At 32.7% G+C, this 17,479-nt stretch overlaps 1 protein-coding gene across 2 annotated transcripts in view; it reads left to right on the forward strand.

Moving 5' to 3' along the window:
- The window catches only part of PTPRQ (protein tyrosine phosphatase receptor type Q), a 266,655-nt gene that overhangs the window by 120,280 nt on the left and 128,896 nt on the right, over positions 1 to 17,479 (forward strand). Inside the window, exons 35-42 of one of the 2 annotated variants that reach the window (XM_015431259.4) lie at positions 1,384 to 1,544; positions 2,310 to 2,455; positions 7,205 to 7,373; positions 8,993 to 9,283; positions 9,529 to 9,804; positions 10,171 to 10,322; positions 13,980 to 14,121; positions 16,880 to 17,149. In XM_015431259.4, coding sequence (XP_015286745.3) covers positions 1,384 to 1,544; positions 2,310 to 2,455; positions 7,205 to 7,373; positions 8,993 to 9,283; positions 9,529 to 9,804; positions 10,171 to 10,322; positions 13,980 to 14,121; positions 16,880 to 17,149 — 1,607 coding nt within the window. The remainder of the gene's footprint in view (positions 1 to 1,383; positions 1,545 to 2,309; positions 2,456 to 7,204; positions 7,374 to 8,992; positions 9,284 to 9,528; positions 9,805 to 10,170; positions 10,323 to 13,979; positions 14,122 to 16,879; positions 17,150 to 17,479) is intronic. The other variant, XM_015431261.4, reaches the window with a different exon arrangement.

Below are 17,479 nucleotides of genomic sequence, written 5' to 3' on the forward strand. Positions count from 1 at the left end.
AGGAATCTTTTCTGGCGGCTAATAGCCACAGTATCAAGAGTTTTTAAAACCACTCTCCTCTGGTCTCAATGGAGTCAAAGAAAGCTCTCCTGACTGCTTCTGAAAAAGGATGTCAAATGAAACTGTTTCAAATTGCTGAATAGCCTGGCTAATCCTGCCTGTCTCCAATCACAGGCTCTGAATCCATATTTTTCTCACCGTGGTAAGCTTTCCAACTATTTTTCAGATAACAAAACTTATATTTGGAATAATTTTGTGTTTCTGTGGTAGTAAAACCATGACTGAAATGTATCTCTGTGGAAACCCTTAATTCACTTAAAATCTATTATTCCTCCTAATGATTCAAGGCTTCAAATATTTCAATGGTAAAGAAAGAACATTTTCTATTCAGAGGGAATATTCATTTACTTCTTCAGTGCTTTGTGTGTCTAAAGAAGAAAAATATGAGATTACATGAGACACATACTTTTTCAGTGTTACTGATCATATTCCCTTATCTAAATTCTTTAATAACTAACTTTATTATATAAATCTTAAAACAACGCACATTTTTCAGCACCAGTATACACATATTCATTTTTTGGTTTTAGATATTAATCTATACCCAATTCAGACTGTGGAAACTGAACTAACATGACTGAAATAAAATAGTGTTATATTTTGTTCTTTAGACTCTTTTTTCCCCTCCTGAGATTTTGGTATGTGCTTGGAGAGTTTTGAGTCAATATTTATTTGATTTGTTTTCTTTTCTGGAGTGATATTTTAAATACTTTAAAGATTTTGATTGAGTGAGAGGTGTGAGCTATATTTTCTTCTTTCCTGTATGATATACATACATTGTTTTCGATCTCATTTCTATTAAGTAATTATAGGAGAGCCCACAACATTTTTATTTTACATGTCACTATTTAGATATTTGTTATTTATTTATTTGTGTTGGCCTGAAGTAAATGTCACTTTTGTACAATATTTGAAAGATAGATTTATTTTATAAATTAATAGTTTAAGATTTTGCCAGCATTTGAAATTAACAAATATTTGGACAACGAAAACATCAGTATGAAAGGGAATACTGTAATTACTTTAGTACATAGTATTCCTGAATATCCATTAAAATTGATCTAAGCAAACTCTAATTATGAACATCATATTAACATTTGATCTAATTACTGAATATAATTAAAAGCAAAATAAGCTAATTTACTAAAGTATTCTGAAATTGACTGTTTTCGGTATTTCAGGATAACCAACATCTTTATTCTATTAATCTAGATGAATAAATTTCCATATATTAATGTTGTTTACTTTTAATGTTAGTGTGCTCAAAAAGTATATGTTAACTTTTAAAATTCAATTATACAGATAATATTCTTTTTATCTCAGGAATAGATCATCATTAAAAACTATTAATGTCACTGAAACATCATTGGAGTTGTCGGATTTGGATTATAATGTTGAATACAGTGCCTATGTAACAGCTAGCACCAGAATTGGTGATGGGAAAACAAGAAGCAATATCATTAGCTTTCAAACACCAGAGGGAGGTGAGTTAAGGATGTATGCCAATTAAAAGAATGTTCTTTTTCTTTTTAAAAAAATATCCTGCTCAGAAAAAAATTCAAATATCAAAATGTATGACGAAGCCTAATATTCATTATCAATTGGATGAAAAATTGTATTTTGATCACTTTTTAGCTGTGTGATGTTAGGAAAATTAATCTCTGTGTGCCTCAATTTCCCATTGGTAATGTGGAAACAGTATCATTCTACTTCACAGGGTTCTTATGGAGATTACATAAGTTTTTATGTTTAAAAGCCCTTAGCACAGAACTTACTTGACAAATAGAATTTTATGTGTTTATTAAATGAAACAACATAAAATGCATGAATCATTTGTCTATGACTTTTATTATTCAATATACAAATTTTAAGTTATATTAGAATTTCAAATTATGTACTCTGTATTGGAAACCTGTTGTAACAGTTTTCTCATATCCAGAGCAGTGGACAGGTTTTCGAAAGGGGATAGTATTTTATGAGTAAGAAATCCATCTGTCTTCAGCTTGAATACGCCTATAATAAAGTATTAGAGGGGTGACCCAATGCGTTTTTTTGGATTTCATTTCTGACATCTAAATAGATGTTATTTCTAATTCAAGCTTTTTTGAAAAACAATTTTAAATTATAGTTTATAATTATAGTTTATAAATTAACCACTTTAATTTATAAACTGTAGGTAAAATTCAGGCCATTTCAGACATTACTTGTAGCCACAAATACAGTAATTTGTTCAATTATTTGTTTTATAGCACCAAGTGATCCTCCCAAAGATGTTTATTATGTAAACCTCAGTTCTTCATCAATAATTCTTTTCTGGACACCTCCTTCAAAACCTAATGGGATTATACAATATTACTCTGTTTATTACAGAAATACTTCAGGTACTTTTATACAGGTAAGAACTGAATTTTCCCCTAGTTCTTTATTAACATCCTTAAGTTTTATTAATAATATAGACTTGTCACAGTGAAAGAAATTGTTCACCTTACATTGATAATTATGCACAGATGTATTTTATAAAACTCCCATTGACATAAAAAATGTGCTATAGAAAATGTCAGATACATTTAATCTCTCTTTACACACACACACACACACACACACACACACGCACACACTTCTATATAAGCTTCACATGTATTACCGACAGTGAATCTGCCACCTACTTAAAATTCTGTTTATAAAGATGGCCCTCAATTACACTTCCTCCAACAAGTGTTCTCTAAAGTGCTGATGGTATCATTTATCCTCAAAGTTATTTATTAGCTAAGTTATTTTCATTTGTTGGTATACGATATAAATAGTTTTAGTGTTTGAATGTGTTTGTGTGTTTTTCTTTAATTTAAAAAAATGTTTTTGATTGTTAGCAGGAAGGGTTATTATAAAAATAGTGTAATAGTAGTTATTGTTTAATATCAGATGTAATGAAGACCACTCAGAATGTGGTTATTTGTCATAGATAAGGTTCTAGGCTTGCACAGTTTGTAGATGAGCACTCTCTAGGATGTGAATGATGATGGCTATGAAAATAGCTAAAATGCCTTTACTTTGAAGAAATATTTCCAGTTTTCAGCAGGATTATGTTATTTCTCCAAATTAGGTGTTTCACAGAACTTTAATATATAAAAAGGATAACTGGAGTGATTATGATTGAATCAAAGATGCAGAGAGCTGGAATATAATTTGAAAGACACGAATTTAAAAGAAATGCTGCAATGTGCAGAATACATCACTTAGTGGTAGAAATTATTGACTGCATGTTTGTGACTTAGGTGATTCTTAATTCTTTCTATCATTTTAAGTAAAAGAAGAAGAAAGAGAAGTCTTACAAATCCTGAGTTGCCTAATCCCATTTGTGACTGACAGCCCAAGTTTAGTCACTAGTTAGTTCTCCTGAGTAATATCCTATGGAATTAAGTGCAGCTTTAGTGCAGCTATAGTGCAATGTAGGCTAATGAAGAGGGCAAGAGCAGAACTTTGCAAGCTATCTCAGGACTAACCTAGCAGGGAGAAAGACAAAGTCCAAAAGGTGGTTTAGTGTTTACATTCTGTTCTATAAGAGTAGGGTTGTATAAGTCTGTCTATCTAAAACTTGATGCAAAGAGAAAACTACCTTATAAAAGACATGTAGATATAGTTACAGATATAATAAAAGACATGTAGATAGAGTTATAAATGTAATTGTAAATCAAGATTTTTAAACAAATGCCTTAAGAGCAGAAGGAGAAAGGAAGGTCCAGTTTTCTACTCTGTAGTCACACAGTTTTTGCTTTTTGTTTCGTTCTCTGTAGGGAAGAGAAATGGGACCTAGAGAGGCAATTTATTTTTTACCAAAATGTTTACAATTGTAACAATATGTCATTATACCAATAGAAGGTATTCAAATTGGAGATTTTCCTTCTTTTATACATCTAAAAAACGTTGCACAATTGTTCCAGTAGTTCTAAATTTTAGCAACCATTTTGTCTCTGTACAATTTACTTATGGATTCTTTGTGATTTATATTTTGGTTCTCTTTGTCCATATCTAAATAATATAGTGTAAGTATCAAACTATGGTTCCAACATGATCTTCTAAACCTACTTCTTCAAACCTGGCTGTGTAATATGATATAATTTGCAATTCATCTGCCTTAGAACATGTTATCTTTTATTAAATAATCTTAAGAATGCTTTTAAGTGTGACAGCTGCAAGAGGGCACAGGCTAATGATGTTAAAACCTTTCAGAAGTATAGTCTCATATTGCTTGAAGTTTATCCATGCTTTAACTTATTCCTAAAGTTAATGTTAAAAATAGCATCAATATCTTCACTACCTAATTTTCTATTTTGAATTAGTAGAAGAAATCCTCAAAATGAAAATTATATAGCAGAATAGGTGTATACCTTTTTATTTGTTCCCTATCATCTTTCCCCTTCTTACAGAACTTTGTAGAATACGTCATGCATGGCATATCATGTTCTGCCTCCTATTGCCAATAACTGTTGCTTCTCTTAGTTCCCTTATGCCATGACAAGCATCTTGTAGAAAAAGAATTGTGTAATATTTATCTTTTCATCTCCTAAAGTCTTCTGAAACTACATCATACATAGGTTTAATGCTCAATACATATTTTAATTGAAAGATTATAAAAATATTATAATAGACCAACATCATTTTTAGTACATAGTCATAATTTTGGAGTCCTTGAGTATGTAGCAAAGCCATCTTTCCTTCTTCTTATCTTGGAGAATTTAACCTCTTTGCTACTATTTGGCAATCCATATTGTTCTTCCTTCAGTTATTGCACATTGTATTTTGTACAGCATGTTAACTTTTCTACTTTACAATTTTTACCCATTTATGTTTCCTTAGTGTGCCCGACTTAATGTCTTCTATTTTAAAATGGGCTTGGCGCGATGGCTCACGCCTGTAATCCCAGCACTTTAGGAGACCGAGGTGGGCGGATCACAAGGTCAGGAGATCGAGACCATCCTGGCTAACACGGTGCAACCCTATCTCTACTAAAAATACAAAAAATTAGCCGGGCGTCACCGGTGGCGGGCGGCTATAGACTCAGCTACTCGGGAGGCTGAGACAGGAGAATGGCGTAAACCTGGGAGGCGGAGCTTGCAGTGAGATCGTGCCACTGCACTCCAACCTGGGCGACAGAGCGAGACTCCGTATCAAAAAAAAAAAAAAAAAAAAAAAGTATTAACATAGCTTTTTGATGTAAATTTTAATTTGTTATAGAATTTATTCTGATTACCTATGACCTTGATGACTAATACATAACAAATTATCTGAATCACCCAGAAGTCATTCCTGCTGAGTGTGTGACTTAATGTGCATAGACATGTAACAAATTTGTAACATTAGATCAATTATCCAGATGATTATTTTACTCATCTGTTTATTTTTGCACAAAAATGTCTTTTGGCACAAATTATCTAATTAAGGCTTTTTTTTGTTGTTTATATAAATATAGTCAGAAGGTATTTAGTGAAACCTTTTCAAATTTGACCAATCAGCTAATATAACACATTTTTTTGGGGGGGCGGGGTACGGAGTCTTGCTCTGTCACCCAGGCTGGAGTGCAGTGGGGCAATCTCGGCTCACTACAAGCTCTGCCTTCAGGATTCCCGCCATTCTCCTGCCTCAGCCTCCTGAGTAGCTGGGACTACAGGCGCCTGCCACCTCGCCCGGCTAATTTTTTGTATTTTTAGTACAGACGGGGTTTCACCGTGTTAGCCAGGATGGTCTTGATCTCCTGACCTCGTGATCCGCCTACCTCAGCCTCTCAAAGTGCTGGGATTACAGGCGTGAGCCTCCACGCCCAGCCTATGTTAATACTTTTAAGTGGTGCTTTATATAAGCCAGTTGTTCCATGTGTAAAGTAGATGTATTGGAAGGTATTAAAGTTCATGGATCGTATTTTGTGTGAGTTTGCTATATTACTTTAACTTGTCTATTTCTATGTAAATCACCACAAAATTGAAGTAAATCTTTTATTGCACTATATTTTCCCCTGAATACTGGCAAAAGAACCATAAATTTTTGCTAAATTTAATTTGTTGATAAATTTCAGAGCCATTCTTACTATACGTTTAGTAAAATTGCTTATCCTATGTTATTAATTTAAATGAAACTAATTACTTTTTTTTTATTGTGTGCTAGACATGGTATTAATGGCTTTTGTGCTTCATGTCATCTAATCCTTAAAAGTTGTCTGTGAAGTGGAGATGATTATTTCCATTTTACAGTTGAAGGGAGAAAAGCTTTGAGATTAGATGATTTATCCAGGGATACCCTGCCACAATTTGAATGCAGTTCTGTAGGACTTAAATGGCTTCATGTGGATTGGAATGATTCAGATTACTCTGTGCAGATGGAAATTATAAAATTATTCATACTGATTACCTATATGTTTAAGTCTCCTTTTATTTTAGAATTAATTTTATTTGGCTATGTGTTTTACTTTTAAAATTTGATAGGAAAAAAATGATTGCATAAATACCCTAATAATTTTTTTCAAGCCTTGGGGAAAAATGTAACTGGGAGTCAGGCTAGAGAATTTAAAACTTTCTCTTACTCTACACGTCAGAGAGTACATCAATCTGCCATCCCTTTGCTACAGCTGTGAGAAGCAAAGTCTGAAAAGAAATGTGAAAGTCTGAAAATGCACTAAATGTGAATAATAATAGCTATTCGAGTTCATAGAAAGAGGGCAAACACATTCGAAATTCCTTCATCACAAATGGAAAGAAACAAAATTAAAAGTTTTATAATACTCCCAAACTTGTTTAATATTAGCCGATGCTTTGAAAATTACTTGAATGTTTTTATAAGGAAAGTGACCCTGATCAGCACAGTTGTAGCATTTCCATTTGGCCACTTGACCTTCTTCATTGTTGGCTTGGAGTTTTTACTCATTGCTATTTGTGAATTGGTTTTGCAATAAAAACTACCATCTATTTCTCTGTTAGTACAAACATATTTCCAGTTTAATTGTTGCGATAAAAAATGTTCTATGTTGATTTTCCTAAAACAATTAATATATTAAAATGATGAGACAATCAATTCATGGATAACAATTATTTTGAAATGTTCATGCATACTAAAAAAATACATTCTGAACAATGAAAGCAATGTGTTTATTTTTCAGAATTTTACACTCCATGAAGTAACCAATGACTTTGACAATATGACTGTATCCACAATTATAGATAAACTGGCAATATTCAGCTACTATACATTTTGGTTAACAGCAAGTACTTCAGTTGGAAATGGGAATAAAAGCAGTGACATAGTTGAAGTATACACAGATCAAGACAGTATGTAAACAAAAAACACTTATTAATCTTTAATAGGATTAATTTAAAACTTATTATTTTAGGAACTTTTCCTTTGGTTTGAATTTGTAATAAAATCTTTTATTTAGACACATTCATTACAGGAGTTTGAAAATGCAATTAATATTTTTATAAAACTATTGCAGTAATAGCCTCTTCTGTTCAAGAAAACTGCCAACTTTCATCCATGAAAATTCTGTTCTTTTTATTGCTTCAAAAGATGTCATGGCCATCCAATTATGGGCACAAAAAGTACTGTATACATGGATGAATTTTCCAGTCGTTAATTTACTTATTCATTTTCTTCAAGGACTTCAAAAGTCTCTAGCAACTTGTTTTCTTTTCAGACTTTGAATCTACATGGGACTCTGCAGCACTTCTGTTCTCACTGTGTTTGTGACTAATATATCCAGAATATTTTTTAACTCCAGAAGTTTCTCGTATGCATCTTCTGAAGAATCCTATTTATCCTGAGTATTCAAAAAACTATAATGATTGAAGCTCTTGATTTTTTTATGTTTCAATTTTCAGAATACAGTGATAAGCAGATCATTACCTATTTTTCTTGTAGTTGTTTCTGTCATCCATTTGCTTATTTATTTTCAAAGATTAATCCCTTATTGAGAAATGGTAGTGACCTAAACTTCTGGAGTAAAACTCCATGTTTACTCTCTGAAAGCTGTAAATTGACAGATTCCTTAAGCATGAGAAATGAATGCTTGATTTGTTTTTGGAAAAATCTTTTGAATTGTTGACAAGTTGTTCAACATAAAAATAAATGATAAATGTGGGAAAATATGTATTTGGGGGTCTAGCAAAAATGTTATATTGTAATATATGATCAATACCATTTCAGGCATTCTTTAAATGTAGATCCCCCCCAGGATTTTTGCCAACCTATAACATTTTATCACTTATAATTTCTACCCCATGGATAATAAGCACTTACTATGCACTACTCCAGGTGGATGTCAAATGTACATTAATAGAGTTTAATGTCACAATACAACTTATATCTGAGAATTGGAACTTGTGTGTAAGTAGAGTAACTTTTTAATATACAAATTTGAGTTGGTAGTCTGGTGACTGGAGACATTTTGAGACTGGATATTGGGAAAGCTTTTAGTATTGATTCTTCTGACTACCCACATGACCTTGGAGAAGTCACTTAATGGCTCTGAGCTTTAGTTTCCTCATATGTACAACAGGGTAATATTTAGAAGAAATAAGCTAAACGATGGTTTAGATAATATAAATTATCAAAATATTTAAATAAAGCAGTATACCTGCATATATTATGCACACACACGCACACGCGCACACACACACAATTTCCACATAGTAGGAAAGAAGAGCCAAGAAAATATTATAGAAACAATTCCCATACATATTAAAGATGACAGAGTTTATTTTGAATGATTTTTAAAATAATTTTTTAGAAGATATTTTATAATAGGTGAATGTTTACCACATCTGCATTTAAATAATTTAAGAGCTGATGATGTAATAGTTGCCATTTCAACAATTATACTCAGTTTGTGAATTTAGATTCTGTTTAGGGTAACTGATGATTTTTGTATTTTGCCCATTACCTATCATAGTACCTGAAGGGCTTGTTGGAAACCTGACTTACGAATCCATTTCGTCAACTGCAATAAATGTAAGCTGGGTCCCACCAGCTCAACCAAACGGTCTAGTCTTCTACTATGTTTCACTGATCTTACAGCAGACTCCTCGCCACGTGAGACCAACTGTAGTTACATATGAGAGAAGCATATATTTTGATAATCTGGAAAAATACACTGATTATATATTAAAAATTACTCCATCAACAGAAAAGGGATTCTCTGATACCTATACTGCCCAGCTATACATCAAAACTGAAGAAGATGGTAGGCTAGACCCTTTTATTGCCTATTAAGCAGATTGTTGTTGTTCTTTTCATTTACATTGCTTTCTCATAGGTAACAGTCTTCAATTATATTGCTTCTGTTTGATCTCAAGTAATTAGCCTTTCAATAAACATAATGTGTCTTAAAATAATCTGCTAAGAAAATCAAATCCCATTATGATTGAATCCTCTTTGTTAATGCTGATTCACTTTTGTTTCATTTGATATTCTCTTTTTCTTTTATAGTCCCAGAAACTTCACCAATAATCAACACTTTTAAAAACCTTTCCTCCACCTCAGTTCTCTTATCATGGGATCCCCCAGTAAAGCCAAATGGTGCAATAATAAGTTATGATTTAAGTTTACAAGGACCAAGTGAAAATTATTCTTTCATTACTTCTGATAATTACATAATATTGGAAGAGCTTTCACCATTTACATTATATAGCTTTTTTGCTGCTGCAAGAACTATAAAAGGACTTGGTCCTTCCAGTATTCTTTTCTTTTACACAGATGAGTCAGGTAAGCCGGAATCCCCATTTCTTCAAACAATTTCACTGTTGCAGCACCTGCTCTCTCTTTTTAAGGAACAGCATGGAATATGGAAGGATATCTGATTGTCTATTTGTAACAGCCTTACCATTATATTTACTTTGTTGAATTTTTTTTTTCAATTTGAGCTTCAGAATTTCCTGTTCTGTTTAAAGCTACTTTGGAACTACTGTGTCCAAATACAGATTATAATTAATTATGATATTTGTTTCTGAAATTAAAATATGATACTTTTATAAATCTTTTCAAACTAATATCTTCAGGAAAGTAAGTCACAGTGCTATTTTTATGTTAAAAGTTTTATGAATGTAAGTTTCATCATGTGTTTTCCTACAGTGCCTTTAGCACCTCCACAAAATTTGACTTTAATCAACTGTACTTCAGACTTTGTATGGCTGAAATGGAGCCCAAGTCCTCTTCCAGGTGGTATTGTTAAAGTATATAGTTTTAAAATTCATGAACATGAAACTGACACTACATATTATAAGGTACGTTGATTATAACAGTATATGTTTATTTTTAAAAATCAGAAATTGAATTAAAATCTTTTGACATAGGAGGAAAATGGACTACTAAATTAAACAGTGACTATTTTTTTAAACTTATTTCCTACAATTTAAGGATGCTTATGGAAAACACAAGAAGCATTTGCCAGATATATAAGCTGAATACTTCATAGAGCAATGTGCTTAGATTTGTAACTTCTAGATATCTACAATTTAAGAAGCAGTTGCATCATTTTGTTAATGCTGGAAAATGTATAGTAATTTTTTTCTGGCTTACAAATATAAAATGTATTTCTATCTGTTGTTAACAGCAGTACCAAGGGAATCTTTTTAGCCTTTTGGAAAGGTATTCATATTTATTCTGGACTTCTGGTCATCTTTCCCGATAGCATATGATCCTACACTAATTGGTCTTTGAAGATATATCCTTATTTTTTTATTTTCAAGAGTAATTCATTTGCAACACTAACCACATTTTCCCTCTTCCATTTTTGCCATTCAGAATTAGTGAAAAGTATCCACAGAACTGATGTAACAAAGAGTCTCAAATATATGTCCGTGATTTCTAGCATTTAATTGCCAAAATGTAATTAACAAGCATTTATTTAAGAAAATTTTCATATTTTTTTCCTCAAAGGCAAATAAAGTCCTGGAATGTTCTTATTTAGTTTACAGCAAGAAGAGTGCAAAAAATCTACGTAAACATTTTACTCAATATTATGAGTATTACAATTTATGACTATGGTAAATCATTGTTATAGCATATGTAGCTTACAAATTGAATAGTAAAAATGAAAAGCAGGCATTAACTTTATGTCATCAGGAACAATGACTTTCTTTCTGGAAACCAAGATATTACTTTAAAACTTGATAGTCTGAGTATAATTTGAATCATATTACCCCATAAATGTGAAATTTGTTTCCCAGAAGTGTGAAATTACATTAAATGACATGAAGCCTCTTGCCCTTTAATATCTATCCCTGGTTTAATCTTAACATTTTTCCATTTTTTATTTGCTTTGTCTGTATGGGTCACTGGGAGATAGATATCAAAAGGGAAAAAAGAATCCTTTTCTTAGAGTAATCGCATCCCTAGGACAATTGTGTATGTGTATTAGAGTGTGGTTGTCTACATATGGATCTTATCTCCTCAGAATGGTGATCTCTAACATAGACTGTCTTAGCATAGTGGTGAAGCAAGGGCTCTGACTTCAAATTACCTGGCTCAGATTCTGCCTTTGAGACTTATTGTGCTTCAATAGGGACATTGCTTACTTCTTAATGCAAAATGGGAGTTACAAAGATGTGTACATTCGAAATTGAGGATTACAAAGGAAAGTCTACACATAGAGCATTTCAAACAATTCCAAGCATGTGATAAACATGTTGCTATTGTTGCTGTAATTGTACACAGTTTTTAAAAGAACAAAAAAATCTGTCCAACATTGTAACAGCACTAAGCTTGGAATGACAATATGCCATTATGTGAACATGAGAATAATTTATATTCTAAGATTTGGAAACAGATTTTCTCAATAGGAGCACATCTTTAATATTTCACAAGCAACAAAAATACCATCTTTATACCATTAAGTATTAAATATATTGTTTGGGATGGGCAGTCGTTTTGTGTTTTAAAATCTGCTACCTCATGTTACTCTTTTTTACATCTTTTTACATCTATTGTCTCATTTATCAATTTTCATAATCTTATTTGCTTTCAAATTCCTTTAAATATACTCTCATGCCATCTTTTTCCCTGTCTCAGCATCTAGTTACTATATCTGCTTTCCTCTTTCTGTTTAGCTTTCTCCCCTAGTGTGTTCTATTTTCCTTTCTCTTTCATCTACCCTGATATCCTGACAGCATCAATTTACATTATTTTATCTGTTTTTCTATTCTTTTTCTTCTTTCAAATTATGTGTGCATTTGTGGAGGTAGAATAATGCTACAACCACTTCAAATGTTGCTGCTATCCCAGTCTATCCACTGTGGTCCACGGATAGTGAAATCTATAGGTGACTTGGGTCACTCACACATACTGAAAGAAATTATTTATTTAGTACAAAGTTCTATCAAAATATGTTTGTAAGTATTTATCACTCATGTTTCCCTTTTTGACAACATACGCTTGTGTAAATCTGTTCACTATCCCATAAACTACTCTCTTATTATTATGTCCTCTTGAGTTCAGTTGTTTCTCTGGTTATTAGCTCTTCCTAACCAAAATCATAATTTGCTTGTTTTGTGTTTATTTTTTTCTCATTCAGAAATCGTATATTTCTCTAGTTAATATAAAATTTCTTTGATGGCAGGGACCATGCCTTATATGTGTCTATAATCTCAGAATATCTAATATATGTTTTGTAAATAGTAAGCAGGAAAGAATGACTGAAATAGATTAGGTAAGCCCCTAAAGTAAGTCAGTGAATTCCTAGAGATTATTTTAAAATACGATTCTAATTGTAAATTTCCCAATAATTAATATTCTTGTTAAAATTTCTGTTACTGTGGTGTTTAATAAATAATCGAAATGGTTTATATTTTGTCAGATATAACGTAAGAGTCCTATGTTTATATCACATAACAGATTATCTTCTCCGTCCATGAGGATAACTGATTAATCTTAACTGCTTTCTTGGTCAGGACAATTATCTTTGAATGAAAACTTTGTACTTAATGATAATTTTTTCTATGAGAAAGCATATTCCTCCTTGGGCAACTATGATACTCTTTTGTTCCTTTTCTCATGTCTCTAAAAACAGTATCAAATTAGAAATTTAGGAATTGGCTGGGAAAACTCCCAATTTAAGCTTCATGGAAGCAGATATTTTAAAATTATTATTCACTGCTGTTTTGTCAGTGTCTACATACAGTAGCTGAAGAATAAATACATTGACACAGGAATGCTGTGGGTATTAAAAATGAATTTAGATGACTTCAGAAAAATCACATCTCCGACCACCACAAGTTGGTTTTAAATTGCAGACTGTAATTATAGCAAATTTTAAAAAAATGAGTATATAATTCCAAGTAAAAATTATGAAAACAAAACACTCTAGTTTTCTAAAAAGTCAATTGTAGGCCAGGTGCAGTGGCTCACACCTATAATCCCAGCACTTTGGGAGGCCGAGGTGGGCGGATCACCTCAGGCCAGGAGTTCAAGATCAGCCTGGCCAACATGACTAAACTCCATCTCTACTAAAAAATACAAAAATTAGCTGGGCATGGTGGCACGCGCCTGTAATTCCAGCTACTTGGGAGGCTGAGGCAGGGAGAATTGCTTGAACCTGGGAGGTGGAGGTTGCAGCAAGCACAGATCATGCCACTGTACTCCAGCCTGGGCAACAAAAAGAGACTCTGTCAAGAAAAAAAACAAAACAAAACAAAAAAGTCTAAAAAAGGCAATTATGAGGTTCTTCAGGGAAAAGAGGGTGCCCAGTTCATCCTTGTATCATAAACTGAGCACACTCTATGGCACAAAATAAATGCTGATATTTGTTTTATTATAATTTAAAATATCCAAGCTTATTAATCCGTAAGTTAAATATAAAAGGAATAACTTCAATGAAAATATTCCAGTGATGAACAATTTTTTGACAATGCATTGGGACTAATAATTTTTTTTCTGCTTTTCAGAATATATCAGGTTTTCAAACTGAAGCCAAACTTGTTGGACTAGAACCAGTCAGCACCTACTCTATCAGTGTATCTGCCTTCACCAGAGTTGGAAATGGCAATCAATTTAGTAATGTAGTAAAATTCACAACCAAAGAATCAGGTTAGATACACTTTTTGGGCCTAAAATGTTTCATTTTATATTTAACACCTTTCCTTTCCTTTTCTCAGTTTATATGATAAAGTATCATTACTTAAGAGTCTACTCAAAGGGAAATTGCGTTTCAGTGATTTATGTTTAGTCTTGGTCTTGTGTGAAATCATATGCTGTATGTGTGTTTATGCATACATTTTTACACATAGTTTTTCCTTTTGAACAGAAGAAGTTGAAATAAAAAAGTAGTTTGGGAACAAAATAGCCTTCTAGATATCTGTGAAAATTACCTAATTCTTGGAACTGTTTTGAGATAGCTGGGGAAAAAAGGGGAAATGAACTAGCAGTCACTTTTAACAGGCTGATTTATATTTTTATGAAACAGTATCTATAATTTTCTTTTAAGAAGATGAGTTGTGACATTTGGAGAGCATGAGTCATTGCATAAGCCCCCTATGTTCCCATCATCCCATCTTTACCATGTGGATGACACTGAAATATCAGTGGCCTAATTCATCAACAGCTTACCTGCTGTGTCACACATGTAGTACACATGACATATCTTGCCTTTGTGTGCACACTGAGTAGTTTTTATTTACGACTATTTAATGATGGCTTAGTAATGTACTTTTCCTTTTCTCAACTGGACAACACCTTTAAAAGCACCTCTTTTTATTTTATTTTATTTTTTTAACTTCTGTCAATGTTTATTGAATGAGCACAAGATCCCATTCTAGTCATTTCTCCTTATCAGCTCTGGATGCACTTCCTGGTATGTTAGTGAATCTCTAAATTGAAACTGTAGACCACTGACTACTAAATTAATCATTTTTGTATAAATTTATGACTACCTGAGACTGCTTTTCATAGCATTCCTGTAAGAGAGGCAAAATAAATAGCATTTATAGTGGATAAAAGTACATGCTGTGAAGTCATTATCTGGATTTGAATTTGAGCCCCATGACCTACTAGTTGTATAATCTTGGCAAAGGCTCATGACTCTGTGAGCCTCTGTATCCTTAATTGCAAAGAAGCACACATTAGCAGTAGCCATCTCATAATGTTGTTGTCAAACGTATTTGAAAAAATACACATAAAGCACTTCATAGAGTGTTGGACACACAGTAAATGCCCACTTCATAGAGTGCTGGACACACAGTAAATGCCCTCTAAATATTACTGTTGCCCCCATTCCCATGTTACAGATGAAGAAGCCATGATTCAGGCATATTAGATGAAAAGTACCTCGAGAAAATTAGTGAAGAACCTGTCTAGAACATTGGCCTTCTGACTTCTAGTGACAAGTGGACATGACTGTAGGAAATGCATGTTGTAAACGAGTGATAGAATATAAAAATGTTCAACCCATAAATAATATTTTAATAATATTTGTACATGAGAGCAGTAACAATTGAGGCTAATCTTGTAGAAAATGCTCTGTAAACCAATAAATATTTTTATCAGCAAGATAAAATTGTACCCCAACATTCTATACTCTGATTATTTAAATAAATAAAATTTTCACCTTTAAGAGTTTTAATATAACTGGGTTTTTTTTTGAGGTTCAAAAAATCAGGAAAACAGATATTCACAAAATCCAGATTTAGAAACTAAAGTTCAACAAATTGTCAACTCTCTTATGTTAACTTTAAAAATGTTATATGATTCTGAAAACAAGGAAGTGAATAGTTAATAACATTTAATTGCCATATCCCTTGATCAGCCCAGAAATTATCTTAAAAAAATTTTTAATGCCACACATTCCCTAAGTATTCTCCTTTAGTACTGGTGTCTTTATCTTACAGAGGAAGAAAAGTTTATAACAGCTCAGTTTAGATCCAGGTAGAGCAGTGTAGGCAGGTCAGGGATCACCTGAGTATTCTTTAAAACACTATATTTTGCATAATGGCAGCAAGTTATTTTCTTTCAATTTTCATTGTTTGTAATCCACAAATTGACCATGTCCCAATTTTTCTTCTAGCATTATCTTTTACTGTGACAAGAAAATTTATTCTACTAATACCACCATTAGGGTACATTGGCTAATTGGACATTTCTGTGGGAAGCAACCAGTCTCTCTAATGTGCAGTCACTTTGGTGGGCTAGGGTATTGTTCCTTAACCAGGCCTTCCAGATACAGAGGACCTCTGAGAAATTGGGTTACTTTCAAGTAAATTCAGAGAAGCTCTAGAAAATAAGACTAAGACTCCTTAAATCTTCCTTCCAACGATGTCTACAAAAGGTACTTAAAGATGAGATCCTCAAGATTCTTTCAAAGAAGACATCCGAGTAAAAACCAGTACCTTTAAATTAGTTAGGGGTTTCCAAGTACTGTGAAGCCCAGATTTGTCACATCAGGGAGGCACCTGTATCAATGTTTTGCATAAAAATGTTCCATAATAAAGTATTGCTAAGATTCTTCCTTTCCAAGTAAGAGAGCAGTTATCAAACACCGCCTGGGCCTTGGCTTGAGGCTACACATTTGCTTCTGAGCTTTCGAGGATGTGATTGGTGCTTGGAGCTGGAAGATATTTAGTGACTGGTTCAATATTGTAAGGATTAATGCAATAGCATAAAAAGCAAGTCAACAGCCTTTTGATTCAGTCTATGTTAATGACTTTTTAAGCACACATTGAAAATTTGATATATTAAATATTTTTCTAGTTGCACTTCTAAACACAGTTGTATCTAGTGATCACATAATTCAATCAATTATCTACTTACATGTGTATACACTTTAACTTGCGGTATATGTTTATCTCTTAAGTTCCAGATGTCGTGCAGAATATGCAGTGCATGGCAACTAGCTGGCAGTCAGTTTTAGTGAAATGGGATCCACCCAAAAAGGCAAATGGAATAATAACACAATATATGATAACAGTTGAAAAGAATTCTACAAAAGTCTCTCCCCAAGATCACACGTACACTTTCATAAAGCTTCTTGCCGGTACCTCATATGTCTTTAAAGTAAGAGCTTCAACCTCAGCTGGTGAAGGTGATGAAAGCACATGCCATGTCAGCACACTACCTGAAACAGGTAACTAACGTGAAACAGGTAACTAACATGAAACGTTTAACTATTTGGGAATTGTGTCAATACCACCTGCAATCTTTATAGCATACTTATCTAATCATATAAAGCACATATTAAAAAATACATCACAGGCTTTTTATCCCATGTGTTGCTTGAGTACCAGCTGTGTACTACATTGACCCTTCTCCAAAACATTGGGAGATTGAAGGGAGGAAAAAAAAGAGAGAGGATCCGCTTTACTGTATTTCCACAAATATAAAACCCCAACTTAGTGAATTATGTTTTATCATGATTTAAAAGAAAAAATAAACATGTAAACCTTTCATGTATATC

This window comes from Macaca fascicularis, chromosome 11, assembly GCF_037993035.2.
Source record: "Macaca fascicularis isolate 582-1 chromosome 11, T2T-MFA8v1.1".
Taxonomy (NCBI): domain Eukaryota; kingdom Metazoa; phylum Chordata; class Mammalia; order Primates; family Cercopithecidae; genus Macaca; species Macaca fascicularis.